At 40.4% G+C, this 20930-nt stretch overlaps 1 protein-coding gene across 18 annotated transcripts in view; it reads left to right on the top strand.

Moving 5' to 3' along the window:
* The window catches only part of PTPRF (protein tyrosine phosphatase, receptor type F), a 296366-nt gene that overhangs the window by 36005 nt on the left and 239431 nt on the right, over positions 1 to 20930 (top strand). For all 18 annotated transcript variants that reach the window (XM_026854407.1, XM_026854406.1, XM_026854410.1 and 15 more), the window contains exon 2: positions 7236 to 7397. In XM_026854407.1, coding sequence (XP_026710208.1) covers positions 7313 to 7397 — 85 coding nt within the window. In that variant the 5' untranslated portion in view covers positions 7236 to 7312. The remainder of the gene's footprint in view (positions 1 to 7235; positions 7398 to 20930) is intronic.

Genomic DNA, 20930 nt, shown 5'->3' with positions numbered 1-20930 from the left:
AGTGAGCAGTTCCCCAATAGTGTGCTATGTTATGTAAAACATAACTGAACTTCCAGCAAAAGTAAGGGATTTTTCATTAAAAGGAGCCATTTTTTTTTCAGAAGAAAGTTCTTTTTATATGCCTTGTACTGTGGTTGAAGCAAAAATTATTGAGAAAATAGCAGCATACCTGAAAGATCATATTATCCTAGGGTCCAGCTTTCATGGATTCTGCAAAGGAAAAATGTTCTAGTAGCTGCTTGACATGTTCAAGCCAGAGATGGACTTAAAATTTGTTCATATTCCAGGAGATCTCTGAAAAATTTCTACACGGAGTCTGCTAATGAAGCTGAGTAGATGTGTGGATAGAGCAAAAGCACTCTTATAAAGAAGAAACTGATTTAGTTTTGAATTAGAATTGAGTTAGAATTTAGTTTGGTCTCCAGCCAGTAGACACCATGCAAATCCTTGAAGGGAAGGAAGGACAGGTTATCCCCCGTCTGATCAATCATTTGCATTCTTGCTGGTTTTGGTTAAAATTAGTTTTGGTGCTAAGTGGACCTTACATCTGCTCCACTTGTGTGTTTTGTCAGTCTGAGAGGTGCGGAACTGGCGTGTTTTGCATTGCTGGAACCAGATACAGGAATAACAGTGCCATAGCTGTACAGTAGATAGCAGTCACATGTGGTGTGTTGTAAGCAGCAAACCCAGAAGCACCGTGTTTCTCAGCTCTCCCTCTCTTTAGTTTAAAACCTTCTGTTCTACATCCTGGATGTGTGGAACTTGATGCTGAGTTGGGGTTTAGAGGAGAGGACTTGGTACCTTGTGATTTTAGTCTTTATGCTGTTTTCCATTGTGCTGAATGCAAGCCTGTAATGGCATGGTCATTTGGTTTAAGAATATATTGTCATGTGTGTAGTAATTTGTAGAAAAAACACAGAAATTCTTACTTTGTGGAAGTGGCTGACTCATGAGCAAGTTCTGCCACATTAGTGGAGTTTGCTGATAGCTAAGGAATAGCTGCATTTATTTTAAATTTTTGTAGGATTTTCTACTGCCCTGGGTCTTTAATCCATGCATCTGGTTGCACTGCTGTGCCTATTCTGTAAATGTAAAAGACCTCTGTTGAAAGGTGATATGCAATAGTTTTCTGCTTTTAGGAGACTTTACAGCAGGTATTAAGAGCCTATACACTTGGGTAGGGTGATCTACAGCAATCTGTATTTAGTGTTCACTGTGAATGATGGCTGGGCTTGTGAGGCTCAAGGCTGATCTATATTTAAGTGGATGTTTTGACTTCTCACCGTAGTTATTTAACAGGGCCCTTCATAAGCCTTGTTCCAGTAGAAAAAAATCCTTCTTTTTATCTAGGATTGTCTGCAGGCTATGACACCTTCAGAAATTAGTATCTTCAGAAGCAAATGTAGCCAATAAGGCTGACAGGAGTACCCAAGCTGTGCTTGTGTCCTGCTTAAAAACTGCTCTTTCCCTCTGCTTTTCTCCTTGGGACAAGTTGTGATTGTGTGTTCAGGATCATGAAGATCTGTAGCTGAGCCAGGTTGTTGCTGAGGTCTTTGCTCTTGTTGTTTTAATGTTTTGCTAAAATAAGGAGAATCTTGTTGTAGTACTTCTGTTGTATATATTTCCCCATACCAATCTGCCTCTGTTCAGGTTTGGGTTTTTTTCCTCAAAAAAAGGTTTGGGATATTTTGGGGTGTTCCTTTTTGGTTTTTTCCACCCCATTTTTAATTTCCATTGAAACAGATGCTGAAACATTTTCCTGCTGCTATTTTTTTTTTTTTTTTTTTTTTCTTTTTCTTTTTTGGAGAGTTTACTGAGAATATTCAACTTACACTTTCTTTTGCTGTGTCTCATTCCATTACTCACAGTTACATGCCCGTGGCTAATTATACTCCTCCACTCCTTTCTTGGTGTTTTTATCCTTCATGTACTTACAGATGGTTATCAAATCTCCATCTTGCTTAGCCAGTCTGTCTAGCGCTTGCTACTTAACAGAGATTTTTATCCTTCCTGGTTTTTAAATTGCTTTGCTCATTGCTTCTCTCCGGATGGTTTGAGAATCTTCAAACTGACACTCTAGGTCTGCTCACACCTGGGTCCTGGAGGTGATAACCTTTGTTCATGTAGCAGTTGCTTTAGCTTTTGGCCATTTTACTGTATTGCAAGTTCATACGAAGTTCCTCCCCAAATCTATGCTAGTGTTGCCATCTTCATATATCTCCCCACTGAATCTCTCTAATACATTCCCTGCATGTGGGAGTTTAGAGTGAAATGAGACTCATTTTGTCTTTTTTGGCCATATTGCTATACTCCCCAAGTCTCTTTATATTATATTTCTTGCAGAAAAGCACAAAGAAATCTATGCTAAAGGAATACTAATGTAGTGAAGTGAAACATTCAAAAGTCATTAACTTGTGTGTAACTGTGCTTCTACAACTTTTAATGTGTACAATATGATGATCTTGAACTATACAGTGCGTCATGGTTTTCCTCTTCCTCCTTCAGAGCACAGATGAGGTGTTATATACAGAGTGAAGCAGCTGAGCTTGTAGCCAATTATCATTCTCACTTTTAATAGAATAACTATCTCATTGCTCTGTGTGCCATGTGCCCCTTACTTGCTTGATGAGTGCTTGACTACCATTATTTGTGTGACACCCCAGAGTATTGTGATGATCGGGTCCCTCTGGAGCACTAGTTCCCCTTCAGGGTATTTGTGTAAAATACAAAGTTGTGGGTAGTTGTCCAGAAAGAAAATTAGGTTTCATTATGCTTTGCACGTGCAGTAGAGTTGGGAGAAGCTGATGTAGTTTTAGCCCCTTCTTTACTATTGTCTGGGTGGCATCCAGTTGGTATCTTCTGACCTTCATCCTTGAGCTCATGTTGAAAACATTTAAGAAGCTTCCACCTTGAAAAGCAAACACAGTTGTTTCAGGTTTGTTTATGAAAAGATAGTTTTATGTCTCCAGGTCAAATAAGGACATTACTTATGTACTGGGCTTACTTCTTACCCCGTAAGTTTCTAGAGAGTCTTGCTGAACCACGTTTCACAGCACATGCAGTGTTGGTAGTCACACACAGAACTGAACCTGGCAGTTCCGTGGACATACAGGGGCTCCTGGAGGGGGCATTTTTGAGCTGACCAGTTAGATACTTTGGATTGTGAAGTAGCTTAGATTTAAAAAGCAATTTTAGTGACATAGTTTTGTCCTCAGTTTGGAATGGGCAGGCTTACTTTGGGGGTTACTTTTCTTCATTGTGCCGTTCCTGGCTAGTGACCCACGTGACACGTGTTTCATTTCAGTTTAGCTTCCAGAAGAGTTCATAGAGGACATAAGCTATTCAGTGCTGGTTTGAAATTCCTCTTGACTCTTTAAAGTTGACTGCTTTTTCTAATCTCTTTGTCGTCTCCTGTGGGACATGCTCATTGCCAGAATTTCCTAGTACCATATGAGCTGTTGGTATTCTTGGCTCTGTTTTAAATGAGTCCAGCTTTTTCTGCTTGTCTGAAAGAATCAAACCATGTAGGTTTCAAAAATGTTCTCAAGACGTCCTCTTTTCCATCCACCTGCCCTACAGCAAAATCGGACATATTTAAATGAATTTGCTTTTTTTCTTTTTTTTTTTTTTTTGTTGTTGTTGTGCTTCCTCGCTTTCTAGTCTTCTGCCAAACTAGCACTTGGTAGTTCTAACGTTGGGTTTGGAGCAGAGGCAGAAGTTTAGCTTGCTAAACTCAAAGCTGTTTTTACAGAGCCATCTGGAGTGCTTAGCCTCAGCCTCCTTTTGGGTTACATGGTCTAGAGTTTATAATATTGCCAGGATCAGATGCAGAAGTAACAATGAGAATGTACATGTATTTTGAAAAATTAATTCTACAATGTCTGGGCTTCCAAATGCAGTATCTATTGTGAGATGCTAGCCAAAGCAGTGAGATTAAAGGAGGCTTTCAAATGAAGGGACAAGAGGTCGTCTGCTGCACAGGAGGGCATTCCAGATGCGAGAGAGAGGAACCTGAAGAGGATTGAAGTTGTTGGGGCAAAAAACACACTAAGAGTCTTAAGAGCATTAGTTGGTTGGTTGCTGTTGGACTTGATTTTACCGAAGCAATGCTGACTCAGGATCTCTTTAGCTCATTATCAAAATCTACCAACATTATTTGGTTTGTAGCTACTCTCTGTCTTAGGCTGCCTTTCTGCCCTTGAAAGAAAGCCTTTAGCATTGATTCAAGATGGCTGTTCAGTACTGTCAGAGTGACAGTGGTCTTCTAAGGGTTAACTGAGCTTCAGCTAACACCCCGTCACCTTGCTTTGAATATTGGGTTGTCTTGTTGGGAGAAAGCGCGTCGCTTCTAAAAATGGGAGAGCTGAACCACTGGGAGAGGTTTTTTCATATTTTCAATTTCAAAAGAGAATGACAGCTACTGAGATTTATAAAATTTTAAAACATTCCAATTTAAAGGGCTTTAAATATTGAATGCAGACAACTTTTCCATAGGCAGAGCAACTGCAGAAAGAGGAAGCAGCAAAGTTTGATCCTGTTAAGGGCCAAAGGTACTCTATTAACTTTGGAGGGACAGACAACAGCCTTGCACAAGAAAATCCGACTTTTCTACCAGATGGTAAATTATTATAGAGCACTAAACAGTTGCAAAAAGATCAAGCCTATAAAGCATCTGGTAGAGTAACTGACAATTCATCAGTTTTGCATGATGTACATTGTATGTATCTCATGGGCTTGAGAGGAAAGTGATAAATCTGTCAAGCTTGAAACTGGAGAGAAACTTGATCACATTCGCTGCAAGAAGAGAGAAATTGAGAGACACACCTATTCTTTAGCTGAGGTTTTTGTGTTCCTGAGAGTTACTACTGAATGAGGGCTGTGGAGGTGCCATTCACATGACTTCTGAGCGATCTGCGCTCAAGATACACAATTAGATCAGGCACTTTTGTTGTTGATGGAAGTGAATGAAAGAGGAAAAGATCTCTGGGTACTGTTCATCCCCAATCTGGTGTGATACGTACCTAAGATGTTTTCAGCACCACCTGTAATGCTTGTTTTCTGTCCTAATCTGAGTTTGACACACTTCATTAGTTTTGAGACGGTAATTTCAACCCTTGGTGTTCTACCCCCCACCCCAAAGAGTATCTTCTTAAGACTCTGGCTGTTGTTGAGATGTAATGCTGTTTAAAATGCTGCCTAAAGTGTGCTTCAGTGGGTTTACTTCTCTGGACTGCACAAATTAGCATTGTACATGCAGAATTTAGAGACAATAATCTTCACTCTTAATCCAGGCACTTCTTCCTGTTCCCATGTGGACCCTACCTGAGAACTGGCTAACACTGGGCAAACTGTTTGGCAACTAAACAGTTTCTCACTGGAATAGAGTTTATGACCTATAAAGATACAACTATCTGTATCTGTCTCTGCAGTATAAGACATGTTAACGGTGCTTTTAGTAATTCTTTGGCGAGAGATGAATGAGGATATGGAGGTTGGAGAGCAACAAAGAGAACTGAGTGTGTGGCTGGTATGAAGAGCCTTTTTTGCAGTATTCAAAATCTTGCTGCTGAGCTTACTTGGATTTATGCTTTCTCATTGAGCTAATAAAAGCAGGATGAGATGATCAGTATTCTCTCTGCATCTAGGTTAGAACTAGGTTATTTTGTAAAGTATTTTCAGATGTCTCGGCTGTAGAAGACATTGCATAAATAAAGATTTCTCTGTGTTGTGTGATACAATGTGTGAAAAGATTTACTGTGCAAATACAGTAACAAAATGGAGAAGAATCATGATCTGCTGTTTGTTAGTAAGATGCGATGTAAATATTTGCCTAGGTAGATTCTCTTGAGATTTCTTGCAGATTTCCCTCAGCACTGTCATTGCTGGTGTTCTTTGAGCACTGTGATTTTGTCAGAAGTAAACATGTTCGTAACATGTGATACTTACTCCATCAAATCCTCAGTTGTTCTCAAAAACCCCCCACCAAAATCAACAAAAGCCATGAGAGACTTCCTCTTCCAAAACCCCATCAAAATACAAAAATATCTTTGTTAGAGCAGTCTTGAATGTGTTTTTGAAATGTCTGCCGAATGATTGATTGGTGGGTCATACCATTTATGGCCTTTGAACTTGTAGATACGTTGCTTCAGGGATACTCATGGAGACCACTCAAGCTGGCATCTGCCAGTGTGAGATTTTTTTACTAATAGTGCTGTGTTGCCAACTTTAGGTAACTCTTGCAGCTTTAGTGAAGGAGAATCTCATCAACTTTTGAGTGACTCTTGAGCTTTCATTGAGATGCCCAGCACTGAGAGAGTGAGGCCCCATTCCTGCTGAGCCTTGTCGTTTTGAGGGAATGGGGCTTGTTAGCTCCTTTAAAATATGTTTTAACAGAACAGAACCTGGACTTTCAGGTGAAAATAATTCTCATGAAAAGATAAAAGAAGGCAGATGTGCAGAAACTACATTCTTTTAAAATACCTGCCTTTTTAGGTTGGGTTTCAAGGAATTTTCTGTATTTCTGTATGTAAGCAGATGCCCAAGTTAAAGCTAATTTCCAAGATAACTTGCTTTGTTTTGGAGAAGGAATATCCAATCCTCAATCCTTTTAGACAGTCCTCTGCATTTTTGGGAGGTGGAAGCTTAGGTGTTTGCTTGGCATAAAGCTTTTCTCTATAGACACTTTTTTTTAATAACCTTCTGCTGTGACTCTGGGAACCCTGTGAACTGATGGCTGATTCAGTTCAGCTTCTGTTTCTCCTGCTTGGTCCCGTTGAGACTTGTCGGGTGTACACCAGTCCAGCTGGATGGGTCAAGCTATGCCTAACATGTAGTTGGCCGCAAACCATCCTACATATGCAATCAAGCATGTCTCTGTTGGGCAGATGGATGAGGAAGTTAGACGAGCTTAAGACTATTTCTTGTACTGTAACATGTAACTTCAGAACTATTTGTTGTGAATAAGAACAACTAAAGGATGTTTTAACAGGCCATAGTAGAGGCTGGACATGAAGATGAACTTGGAGATGGGCAGGCATTTATACCTTTTGACCCCTGAAAACAGCTTATTAGATTTGGGGACATCAGTGTGCAGCTCTACTGCTCAAGCAGGAAAGATACTTAAATTTCACTTTAAAGGTATCTGTAACTGTCTTTACAAGGTAGTTTGGTATATTGGCCGTTAATCTGTGTGTCATATTTGATCATTTTCCTTTTCTTCCCCTCTTGGTTTGCAGGAGTAAGTCTGTGTATGTAACACTGGATGTGCTGACTGCTTGCCTCAGACTGAAGAGGACTTCTGCTACTTTGGAATATGGTGCCTAACTTCTGCGTTTCAGTACTCACTGTGCCAGCAGCTATCCTCTGCTGCTTGATGCTGCCTTTAGCAGGAGCAGACAGTAAGTAACATTCAGTTTTGGAAAGCTTAAATACCTTGCAAAATTTCTTTTAACAAATATTAAACCTTGGTTTGTACTGGAAACACTGAGGACTAAAGGAAAACACCTTCACACCCCCCCTTATTTTCCCATGTGCGCAATGCAGATAAACAGTATGTATGTGAAGGGGCGCAAGTAGAACTAAGACTGACAAAATTTATTCAAGTGCAGGAGGAGTTTCTGTAGTAGCTGCAAGATCAAAACCTGACAATTTGATTTCTAACATGTACAGATGAGTAAAGAAAATTGAGGGCGGAGGAAGAAAGAACTATTGGGGTCACAGTAATCTCTGTTACTTTATTTTGTTTGTTCATTTACCAGCTCTTGTAATTTGTGAAGTACTGAGACATCTCTCCTGAGTCAGCAGGTGGTTGAGAGCTGTTGGGGGAAGGATGCAAGTTTTTACCTTCTGGTGTAGCTCTCCTACACCAGTATTTCAGTAGAATTGGAGTCGAATGTTTCCTTGTGATCGTGCTTTAAGCTGTTGTGTCCATTCCTGTTGTCCTAATGGTTGTGCTGCTGTGACTGGCTTTGATTAGCCCCATCCAGACTGAAACAGGAGAAAGCTGTGCAAAAACCAGTGCTGTGGACAGACAAGAGGAGAGAAACATGGCTGATGGTGGACTACTGAAAATACCTTAAAGTAGGAATTTCCCCTCAAGTGAGTTAGGCAGAGTGCAGGAAACCTTGTGGGTTCTTTGCATAGTCTTGGTTTTCATAATTTGTGTGTATTGCTAGACTATCTCCAAGTCCTTGTGCAGCCCCTCTCCCCTGTTTTTTACCAGTAATCCGTTTTTCAGTGTCCAAATATTTGCACATTCGTTGCAGACTGGCAGTTGTGAATGCTCCATGCTTTTAAAAGCACCCAGGGCTCCTGGGTTGTTCAGCTTGGAGCAGAGTGGTGACTGTGGCACACCTCCTGAGCTGCTACCAACCATCTGCTTCTCACTCCAGCTTTAGTCACGGGGCTTGTAATTAAGATGTAATTTTGTGGAAGTTGAAGGAGATCTTGATATATGTTGGTACGAGCCTGGCTGAATGGAGAAAACAGACTGGGGTTCCTAAATGTCCTTGCCTAAACAAGAGAGAGTAAATTTGGAGAAGCTGGAGGGAAGAATGAATAGAGGATGTGAAGAAAGATACAAATTTGCAAGTCACTAGGGATCACTTCTGCAGGCAGTGGCTGAGTATGTAGTCTCTGTAAGTCTGAGCTGCCCAGTTAAACTGGAGACAGCAGCTGTCTCCTTCCTTAGCTTCTTCCCTGGCCGCTGGTGCTGCTGGAAGATGCTTATTCAGATCACTTCATGTCTACACATTGTAGCCCATTTTGGAGTCTGGCACAGAGAAGTATTATGCTTAATGTTCAGAGGTGTATAAAAATTCCCCGATGTTCCTTATCTTTATCCTGGCCACTGCAAAGGAGAGAAGCATCACTCGAGGCAGGCAGAAGCTGGTGGAGGTTAAGATGTCCTAGGACAGTTCTTGGCCTGAGGATAACTTGCAGTAGACATGGTTTGCTAATTTTGTGGAATACTTCCACATGCTTAAATTTAACAAAATTGGCCCTATTTCACTGGCCCAGATCCAAATATTGGTGTCTCAGATGTGGAACGCTTCTGTGTTGAGAAGCAAGCATATCTGTATGTATGCCTTTTTCTCTGGCACAGACTGACTCTGAATTACTTTTCCCTAATCTGAAAGGCAGATCTGGAGGACAAATGACCTTTCAACCACCAAGACACCACAGATTAACTGAGGGTTTCCTATAATGGAAAGTGTTCTGTGTATTTTTTAATTTACAGCTTTTCTATTGTTTTACCCCACTGAATCTTGCCATCGACTCTGTGGCAGGGAGGTGTGTGAAAGGGCCTGCTCTGTGTCACCACAGTGGGGAAAAAATCATCCCCAAACCTCGCACATTTCATGTCCTGCCATTAGTGATGCAGATGGGAAAGATACTGATTCAGGACAGCACTGAAGGTCAAGGGGAGGATATGGTAATATATATACACTGGAGCTTACAGCAAAAGCTAGAGAGGGATGCTATGTTAAAGGAGCACCCTGTATGCACCCTCTTCATTTTTTTTTGGTCCCCTAAGCATCCTGTTGGCTCCAGTCAAAGATTGTTTGTTTATATGGATTCCAGATGTAGTATGACTGTTCCGGAGAGTTCACTGTGATTCTTCCTTCTCCCCACAGCTGTTTAGAGTCAGTGAAGGGATGGGTAGCCTCCATATCTGCAAAGCATTCATACATTTCCCCATTTAAAAGCAATGTGATAATGGGAGCAGGGTTATTCCTAGAATTCCTGGAGTCAGTCCCCAAAATCACTTTTTATAGGATCAGTGAGGATTGAGGGCAGGGAAGGAGGGCTGGGGATGGGCTGTGCTGCATCCCTGCCATCAGGCTGCCCTGTGCCTTGTGGCTGGGTGCTTGGGGAGCACCCACAACCAGGGCTTCCCTACCTTCCCCGCTTGCGCTTCGGAGATGCTGTTGTCGCAACACATTTCAGCGTCACTGCTGTAGCTTCCTGACAATTAGGCAGCTGGCAGATAGCTAGATGTTAACGCCTGAGATAAAACAGATTGAATACGTATTGCCTAGCGGAATTAGCACCAGGCGTGTGCCGCAATGCCTCTTCTGGAATTGAGTTCACAGGAGCTATGAACAATGTCAGCGCTGAGGAATTGAAGGGGCATCCAAAGGTTAAATATGTGACAGTGTGTCAGAAAAAAAGGGGATCGCTTGGTGTCTCCCTGCCAGCAGGACGGGAGTGGTGGTTTCCCAGCTGCTCTGGTGGGGTGTTGGAAGGAGAAGGTGAGCAGGAAGGGGCATGTGGCATAAACAGTGGATACAGAAGTGCTAATTTGGCAGAAAGCACTTTCAAATCCTCCCTGGCTTTTACAGACTGCAGTAAGAAATTATTAAATTTTCTCTGTGATCTGACTGTGTTTCTGTCAGGGTGACCCTAATTCCATTAAGGCAGCTCAGAGCTGATTCAGGATGGCTGTCTTACACTTTCTCCCTCATCTTGCTTGTGTTTTTTTTTATGCACTCTATGCTTCCCTGTCTGTCAGCTTTTGATTGTGCATGGGAAAAATGGCTTTGCAGATTTCATTTAATGTTCAGTTCAATTGTCATCTAAAAGATGCTCTTTTCAAGCTTTTGGAAAGATGTCATTTACTCTAATAAAATAAAAAACAACAAAAAAAATCCTCTCTCAAAACAAAATGCAGAGAAAACAGGAAAAAATCAATACTGTCATCAGAAATTATCAGTAATGTGTTTCATTGTTGGCTTGGATTTTTAAAAATTAGGCTTGGTTTTTGAAGTCCTGGGCACAGCCTCCATTAGCCAAAGGAAGAGACTGGGTGACCCATCCAAAGTCTTTTCTAACCAAAATATATCTTGGTTCCTTTTGCACAGAATTTCAAAGGGCTTAAGGAAGAAAACCACTTCAAAAGTGACCTTGTAGAAGGAAAGAACTAAGGCAGTATTAGGCCAACTACCTGTGAAGTGATACATGGTAAACAAACAATTTACACCTTTTGATTTCTAAAGATAGAGCAAACTTGGCTTTTGTTTGAGAGAGTGGAGGAAGCTTGCATCAGTGAGCTGAGGCTGGTGACAACAGGTCGGTGAGCAAGGACCCTATCTGAAGTGTCTCAAGGCTGCCCTGCCCCTTATAAGAGACAGTTGCTTTATATCTGAAAGGTATGCATGTTGTACAGATACTTTATTTTTCAGTCAACCATGTTTCTTGGATGCTAATTGGATTGAGGAGACACATTAAAAGAGAAAATAGGAAGGTGAGCTGTTGGTACTTGTGAAGGCTGGGAAAGGGAAGAGTACTGACGGCCTCTCTGGACATGCAGCTGCAGATGAAGTCTGTTTTGCCAGGGATTTGGCATGCAACTGAAGTGCTGTCCAAATGTTTTGGACAGAAGAGCTCTGGAACATTTGTTACGGCACTTGGTTCCCCTTGTGCCTCACCTCTGCTGTCTGCCTTTACTGTTTTGTGTTACTGGGACCTGGAAGTAGTTTTGACTCCCTGATTCAGCTCTACCTGCTTTGCTTGGTAACCTGAATGACACCTCATCAAGAGCTCAGCTCCAGATACAGCTGCTCTGGGCCAGCCTGTGGGACAGACTTGCTGTTGTGGAGATCTGGAAAACAGCTGCTTTGTGCAGCTGGACAGCAGGGTCCCATCCTAAAAGCTGGACTTGAGGCTTCTCTGCTGCTGCCTCACATCTGTTTTTCTGTTTCCTGGTTTCTTGTTTGCATGCCTATCCCCAAACACTGTATGTAGTGATTATGTGTAATTGGTATGATCAGATCCAGCTATTGCAGCACAGGTAAATACTAATTTTCTGCAATTCTGCCTTGACTAGGTTGACAAATTCCATCAGTGAAAAGTACATTTAAAATATAGTTTAGGAAGACCCCTGTACCTAAGGCATTGCGGTTGCATCATTAAGGGGCAGGTTGAAATATTAACCACAGTTATTTATGCAGTTTTATTTTTGTTTTCCTTACTCATTCTTTATATATATAAAAAATACATATGTGTGTGTATATATATATATGTGTGTGTGTATATATATATTTATGTAATATATGTATAAATGTATTCTGCAGTTTTCTGTAAAGATGTCTAAATGCTTCCTGCTTGTAACTGAGTGTTGCAGACATCAAGGTGGGAGGGATGCTCTGAGAGCAAACACCGTGTATAGACAACAGATATTTTTCTGCATTTATAGCCATGCCCCGTTTAGCCCCAGCACTTGTAGGAGTTGTGAATTTGTTTAGGTAGCTACCTACAACAGATCACAGCATTGTCATTTGTCTATTTATTTATTGATAAAGCCAACATCCTTCATCAGTCAACATCAGCTGCTAGGTCAAAGGTCCACCTAGCCTCAATCCCTTATCCATCAATGGTCAGTACAAAGACCTGTGGAGGATATAAATAAATACATAGTGCAGTTATTCCTTCCCAGTGTCATCTTTTAGCCTTCAGTGAGTGGTGGCTCCAGAGCCAAGAGAGGTGGTGGTGTAACTTCAGATAAAGTCAGTCTGGGTTTTGCTGTCGGGCAGCTCTGAGCATGATGTCAGTCTTCAGGGACATCATAGGGCCAACAGTTTGCATGAAGACAACAGTACAGGCTCTTACTTCTGCCTCTATGTATGGCTGCTTCTTTATCCCCCTTACTGCTGTTCTGCAGGGCTAGGCAATCTCACTTGCTGTTCACATCTTTCAGACTCGGCTGTGTGGCCAGAGTTACTCCCTTGCCTTCGCAAGGGAGTTCCTGTGTTTAAGTGGCCATGTAAGTTATCCAGCACAGCGGTAAATGTTGAGGGGTTGACATATTTAATACACGTTCTTTGAGGGAGAGTGTGCTTATTGGCTTGGTGATAGAGAAAAACAGTAAAAACTACCTGCTTAAAATTTTATCTTCAGTGTAAATTCATAGATTTCAAGGCCAGAAATCAGATCAGTGTTGTCTTCTACTCTGACCTGCATAGCACAGGCTGTATAATTTCAGCTAGTAATTTCTGCATCTGCTTTTAACAGCTGTGGATGAACTAGCACGTAGCTTTTAGGAGGCTATCAAACCATGATTTGAAGACTAAATGGTTGAGATTTTTCCCGTCTCCTATGTGATCTGTAAAAATGGCAAGTAATCATTACTTCTACAAATCTGTATTTATTTCAAGCTTCGTTTATGCATTTTTGGGGTTCAGACACTGGGTGTTGTAACCTGTGTCAGCTAGGCTGGAGACTCCTACTATTTAATGCAATCTCCCTGAGAAGCAAGTTAGACTGCGGGAATTAGACAAGCTGACAGTTTGTCCTTTTTGTTGTAGAAAAATGAGTTGGTCTTGATTTTTCTGATCAGGGACAATTTTTATAGATCTTCACTAATCTTCTAGACTTTTCAATATGTGTTTTAAAGTCAAGGGACTAGGGCCAAGAAGGGAAGTGGCCACATCTTGCTCAGTACAATGGCACTTTAGCCCTTTTACCTATAGCACTGAGCTGGGACCACAGTCCTCTGCAATGACCCTTGAATCCATTTCTGGGCCTTTGATTCCCAGGATGCAAACTCCTATTTTATTAGTGTGACTTGGGATTTGCTCATTAATATCTGCCCTTAAGTACATGAAAATGTGTTTTGTTGGATCCCAGCTCATCCAGTCATCCAAGTAATTCAGTACAGGTAATTTTCCTTTGCTGTTATTAGCTGACCACCAATCTTGGTAAAACTTACCCTTTACTTTCTAAATCTAGTTGCAGGTTACTTGCATTTATTCCCAGATGTTAATCAGTTATGACTATTTGCAGAGGCTGCTGTGAGTATTTTAAGGAGATATTTAAAATATCCTATAGTAGTGATGGTAACATTCTTTGCGGATGGAAAAAAAGTGCCAGAAAACTGAGAAAATAATATGGTTTGCATGCTGCTGCTTGCTAGTAGTAGTACTGATGTCAGATGGGGAAAAAGTATGAGGTCTGCTGGAGCTTTCAGTGTTTTAGCTGAGTAGTTGTAAAAAGCAATGAAGTGGTAATAGGGATGCTTTTTTTTGTTTCTTTGATTATCTGTTTGTTATATCAGTGCTTCAGAATGATACTGTAATATAAGATGATCAAGCTCGTTTTTGTGAACAACCAAGAGTATGAAATTTGTTTGTTCAAAATGTTAGTCAATCTTTTTTGATGGTGAACATGTTGGGTTTAAAAACAAGGAAGAAAAAAAGCATCTGTTCGTGGATGCTTTTTCTCTAGTAAGATGCCTGTCTTTATCAGTGGCTGAAAAGTAGTGGTGTACTTTTAATTGAATGCTGTATTTAGCCACTTGTGAGAATCAGTGCTTTGTCTATGTCAAAGACAACTCATTTATTTTGTTGGTGTGAAAATGCCATAGGGTGCTTTCTGAAAGTTTTAAGTCATAGAAATGTCTTTTGCCTTGCACACTTTATTGACATATGATTACTGAATTAAACCAAAGCACATTTTATAGTGGACAGTGTCTTTACATTTGTATATTAATTGTAGCCTGCAATGCTAGATCTTGCTTTGAATGTCAGTTACATTTAGGCTTTCTCTGATGTATCACAACATTAAGCCTTCACAAAAAAAGGCACTCACATGGTATTATAAAGAAATAATTACAGAATATATTCCATTTCATGTAGTATAGACTGGAATGAACTTGCAGTCCTGCTGTGCTTTTCAGATGGCCTTTCATTGCACATACTATTTCGATTTTTTTTTTCAGTAATTAACAATACAAAATTCAGGAACATGTTTTGTAAAATTGGTCTGAGATATGTAGATAGTACCTTGTTGAAACCTAAAGCAAATGGAAATGCCACTGTTATTCAACAGAGGTTCGTGGCTCCAAGGGTGACCATTCTCAGTTGGTGCTCTGGATGAAGTCATCATGTCAAGAAGAGGCTTGGATTTGGTTTGTCTCTGCTATGTGCAGTTATTGAACTGATAGTGGAAGTAGCCATGATCTCATTAGAAAGAACCATAATTGGTCCACTGTTGGCGCTGGCTAATGCTGCAAATTTAAAAGGAAGATTGCACTCAAGGAATTCTTCTTGCTTGCTCTTGTATTTCTCATAATTTTTTTATTATAAATTCTGTCTACTTGTGATGACTTTGTTGGTTCACCTCAAAGGTGAGTCATAAAAGCCCTTGCAGTTTAATTGCCACACAGGGCGAAGACAATGACTCTTGAGCCTCTGTATTTAGATAATCAGAGTGCAGTACACCTACGTGTTTTCTTGGATTTATTTTTAGCCAAATTCACTTTAACTGTCAGGCAACTGTTGTGTTATTTCCATTAAAAGTTGCTTTGAAAAAGGGGTTTTCAAGAGGCCATGAAATATTAAGCAGCTTTACTCATGTAGTTCTTTTGCCCCTGAAAACCCCCATTTGTAATAACCATTTTAAGTTTTGACATTAGCACAACTGTGCCTGGCAGATAGGACTGTTCGTTTTCACCTGCTTGTCAAACCCAGTTGGTGGCTTGTGTAGATGGGAGATGTGGGTGTGTCGCCAAGCTCTTGCGTTTATTGTGGAGTCAATGTAAGGCAGAGATGGTGCTTCCTTGGTTTTCAAACTTGAAACTGAACTTCTCTCTTTTGACTTAAATGTGAGAATTGACATGCATTCGTTTCAGAAAGGATTTCAGTCTTATTTGGAAAAAACACAGCTTATAAGTGAGGAGGCTATAGGTATATTGTACTTATACACTGTCTAGTTTACAAGAAGGAAGATCATTGCAAGACTGAATGATGAGTGGTGAAATGCTGAAAACAGTTCAAATACTGATACGATGAAGATGGGTGTGGGTTTTAACCCTATTTCGCATCAAACAGAAGCTTTCACTGAAAGTTTCAGGATGCAAGAAAACCCATAGAAAAGTGAATTTAGCTTGTGCATTATCCATACTTGATTTATAGGGCATTTAATAAATGAGGTGGAGGGGTTATGCTAGCAGGGGGGATCAGTAAAATTTGAAGAGGAAAACAGAGAAAATACTTCCATATTTCCATGTAAAGGACTGGGATGCCTTGCCCTGGCACACTGTTCTCATTCTTAGTATGCTGACTACAAAGAGTTTAGTATGACTCTTGGGAGGATGATGAGGGTAGTTCAAGAGCTGGAAAGGCTCCCTTTACTCCTTTTTGGTGTCCTGACTGTAGACTTGTCATTTATACATGCTGTATACAGACTTCCAACATACTTCTTTATGGTCCATTACATTTTATCAAGGGTTACACAAAGTTTTTCAGTTATAACCTGTTGTTTTCAGCTTTTTATCACTTTGTTTCATGACTGAAATGTGCCCTGCTCGATCTTCAGACAGAATTCAAGTTGGGGGGCTGTATTTTATGAGTTGGACACTTGTTTCTTGGATCTTTCTGCAAAAATTGTCTTTGGATGCTCTTAAAAACGAAGAGAGTAGAAAAATACTTCTGTACCCTGTAAGACAAACTGTGGTGTTATTCATAAGTCTCAAGTCTAAAATGTCTATGAAAACATATGACATTACTACAGATGCGCTTCAGCAGTCAAGAGAAAAATGGAATTTGATTTGTAGAAGTGAGTGACCCATAGAAAAATAAGCTGCTGAATAATATAAGGGGGATTTCATGCTAAATCATTAAGGGCATATGAGTAAAGGATGCTGTCTGAGTTTGTGCGTAATAAATTGCCTATATATTCATCCTGTGAGTGTAGCCAGAGCCGTTCTCATCTCAGCCTTTCAAAGACCCAGAGGTGTGTAGCGGAGGCAGTCCTACAGATCCTACAGCACGTAAACTCTAATGTGGGCAGAGAGAATTAATTCACATAGACACCATGCAGTTTGTGTTCTAATGCATTTGTCTATTTCTTGAAGCAATTTTGTAAATAGAGAGTTTTCTTTGTTGAAGTTTCTCTGTGGTTGTGCTGTAGGCCACAAGGGTTTGGACTTGTCTGTCTTGACAATGCCTGTTGAACCTTGATTTCTACCTTAGTAAATTAATGAAACATGTAACATATTTAACTGCCGAAGTTTGAGGTTTTTTTCCTCAAATGCTAAGATACGCCTCTTTTCCTATGGCTGCAGAGTTGTGTGCCTTTATTCTAGGAGCAGAGTATGATACTGGGGTTTTTTAACATGTTAAGCAGAATCCCTGGGAATATGTATTGTTCAGTCAGCATCTATGCACTGCTCAATGTCTTTTCAGTGAGACACATGCAGCCTTCTGTTGCTGATAAAGCATTTTTTCTGAGGCAAGTTTAGCTAAAATTTCTGGCATTGTCTTTAATCTGTAGTATGTTGCATGAGAACAGTTTCCTGTGTAATTTTGAGGAATTAAAAAAACTCTACTTAACATACAAAGAGTAATATGCAGTGTACCACATGGCATTTTCCAGTTTTGTGTTAAATTGCAGAAGAGGCTATTAATTATTTTGTGTTATCATTGTTGGACTGAGTCAAACTCAAGGTTCATTTATCCCAGAATTGCCCTAACATAAGCCTCCAATGATGGCCCACAAATGCTACATGTTTTGCTACATTCCCATACTCTTCTCATCCCACCCAAATTAGTTCCCATTTGCTATATAAAATCAGAAATTTTTGTACGAAGCTGGACTTTTATTATTGCTTCTGTAACTCTGTTATTTATCTATCTATAATTCTGTTATTAATTGCAACAACTCTAAATATTGTTATATCCACATGGGCAAAGGAGAAATGCCCAGTGTAGATTTGTCAAGGTCAGATCAATCTAATTTCCTTTAATGACAGGATAACAGGCTTTGTGAATGGAGAAGCAGTAGATGTCATTTATCTTTAGTAAAGCTTTCAGTGCTCCCTCATGAGACTTTTTCCTGTGAAACATCTGCTCATAGGGTGGGTATTTGGCAGTTTGGTAGCATTCAGCATTTGCAGTAATGATCTCTCTGATAGAATAGAGAACATGCTTATTAAATTTGCAGGCAACAACAAGCTGGGAAGAGCTGCAAGCATGTTGGAGGACACCATTAGAATTCAAAATGATCTTTACAAATTGGAGAAACTGTCTGAAAGGATGCATGTCAATAAGGAGAAATGTGGATAGATGTTTGAAAATGGCAGTAATCAGCTACATAAATACAGAATGAGAGACAACTGCCTAGACAGCTCGTATACAGAAAAGGTCTTGCAGTGCTAATGGATGAGAAACCATACATGACTCAACAATGCCATGCTGTTTTGAGATGGACAAACATCACAGTGATATGCAGAAATGAGGAGTAACATCTTGAAGACACATTAGATAGTCTTTCTACTCTGCTCAGATTGATAAGGCCTCCAATGAAATGACATCTCATCTTGGGTATCCCACTGCCAGAATGGAAGGACTAATGTGAGAAGAATTCACTCCTTCATGTCCAGTGGTAGGAGAAGAAATAATGTGCTTAAACTGCAGCTGGGAAGTTTGGGTCAGGCACTAAGCAACAATTGCTGACATGATGGATTGTTGAGCACTGAATTGAATTTCTGGAGGAATTTCTGGAATCCCATATACAAATAGAAAGTGTTTCCTCATGCAGGTTTTGAATTGCCAGTGTTAGTTCTTAAATTGAATATTTCTTCGTCTTCATTTATGAGCCAGGAAGGTACAGGCTCCTAGTCTGTCTTCTCTAGGTCGCCTCATACTCTGATATTTTTATCCTGTCCTTTTTCATCCTCCTCTCAAGTGACAATCGCTGTCTTCCATCTGACTTTGTAACTTTGTGTGAAAATGTTTTCCAGGCCCTTCGTCCTCAGTGACCTTCTCATCAAGTTCTCCTCGAAAGGAGCTGATGGGAAGAATTCAGGGGAGACTATGCCATTAACAAAATGAGACTTAAGAACATCCTCTATATGTAGTTTCCTAATGAACCTCACAGGTTTGCTGTCTTTTTGCCCACATCTGTGCACTGACTAAACTTTCAGATGCCTGCTGTGTTGTTTGTATTTTGTAGTTATATGGTTAATTCAGCTCTGCAGAATTTAACAGGTAGTTCTGGGTTTGGATTTTTTTCTCTCCATATGTGTTATGTATTTTAGGTAATTGTCTGCCCTGGGACTTTACCACACTATACATATGTACAGAGGTCTTGTGTCTGAACCTTCACAGTTTCAGGAGCTTTGCTGGCCAGAGAGCCTCTGCACCAGGGCGGGGAGTTCCAGTGCGTGTACAGTCGTTGCTACCATGACACACAAAAGCCTGTCTCTGTCATAGCACCAAATGTCTCTCCTGTTCTGCACTGATTATCAAATACTTCTAATGAAGTAGATGGTGTTGTGCTGGACTGTATGACACCACACATACTGCAATAGAGCAGGCTGGAGGGTCTGCCTGAGGGACCACTCCAGGAGAGTGATGCTGCTTGTTGTCTAGAGCAACACTGACCAGCAGCCCTTGTGGGGTGCATTAAAATGACTTCTGGCAGCAAAAAGTGCTTTGGGGGACAATTACAAAGGATGCTGTGGGTCTTGTAAGATCTTCTGACTAAAATCTGTCCTAATTAATGCCTGTTTGTGTGTATGAAAGGGAAAATGTATTAAAAATGTATGTTTGTGTAGAATGCTTCTAATGTCAATGGTAGTGGAAAGGAAGATGTGTAAGGGTTTTTTCTTTCTCCTTCCAGTAGTAATTCTTCCTATGAATAGCTATGCATCAACCCCTGGACTTCTCTCTGCTAAGTGGAGTCCCAAGACTGTATGAAATGGGAGTCTCTCATGCTTTGTGTTGAAAGATTATGGTTAATTCATTGTGTATTTGTTTTGGATAAGAAAAAGCTATTTGCCCACCTAAGCTTTTCCTTTCCTGGGTTTTGTATAAGAGCCATGTGCTTCTTGGAAAGCTTTCTCAGAAACAAATCAGAGGAAATTTGTCTTTTTAATGAATTGATTTAAATCAAGATGCAGGCTACTACACGAGTCCTGAATTCTGGAAACTGTAGCCATTACGTTGGGGTGTTTTTTGCAGTCAGTCTTTGGCTTCAAATTGCAATTATTTTTCACAAGACCAAGAATGAAGTCTGTTGCCTGTTATGAATAATAGAATATGGTAATATCACAACTATATATGCAAACTCTGCAGACTGGCAGCACAGCTGCTAAGTGTTACGTTTTTAAAATATGTACAATCTGTTGTCAACAGAATTAAAACCAGGGACATGATATGGTTTGTTTCTGCATGAGGGTGTTTTGTAGGGAGATTTAATGATGAACTGTTCTACATTTTGACCTTTAAAAAAAACTTTCTGAGACTTTGCACCTTCTAGTGAACTAGGGAGATTCTCAAATTAAGACATGTGGAATCCTAATGGCCACCCTGACATTTCCTAGGCCTGGCTGGATACCTGGGTTTGATTAGTTTTCTAATGTACTTGCTCTGCCGAGCTAGAGAGGCTCGCATGCTCTGCAGCTGAGCTTTCTTTAAAGTGATTGCACTGTAAACCAAGTTCCAATTAAAAGGTGAATGCTGTTGTGGTAATGGAAAGTTGTTTTATTGTTCCTCTCCTCTGATATGCATGTGAGTGGAAGTGTAGGAAAGTGTTATCACTGTTGTTTTTGTAGTTCATTCTTATCTTCCATCAGTCTTCATACATAAAAAAAGTGAGAAATGCAGCATGCCCAGCTGTCTGAGGGCAAGTGTGAATCAGCAAGATAAACCTTCAGAGGGTGTAATGGGCCTGACTACAGATGATCCTTCAGTGCTTTGCTACCATCCTGTAGCCTGTATTGTGTGTTGAACCACAGGCATCAGGAGAAGACAGGTGTAAATACAGCAAAGAACCCACGGCAGCCCATCTTTTTGGTGCTGAGGAGCGAATGATGCATACTCAGGCCATTTTCTTCTGCTCTCCTTCTCCTACCTATGGAACAGGTAAATCAGAACAACCCAGGAACGTGAGAAAATAAGAAATGAGTAAATGTGAAGAATATAGTAAAT

Source organism: Athene cunicularia (genome assembly GCF_003259725.1).
Source record: "Athene cunicularia isolate RWA chromosome 8 unlocalized genomic scaffold, athCun1 chr8_part1, whole genome shotgun sequence".
NCBI lineage: Eukaryota > Metazoa > Chordata > Aves > Strigiformes > Strigidae > Athene > Athene cunicularia.
Note: the sequence above shows the minus strand (reverse complement) of the source record. Positions and strands in the feature narration are given on the sequence as shown.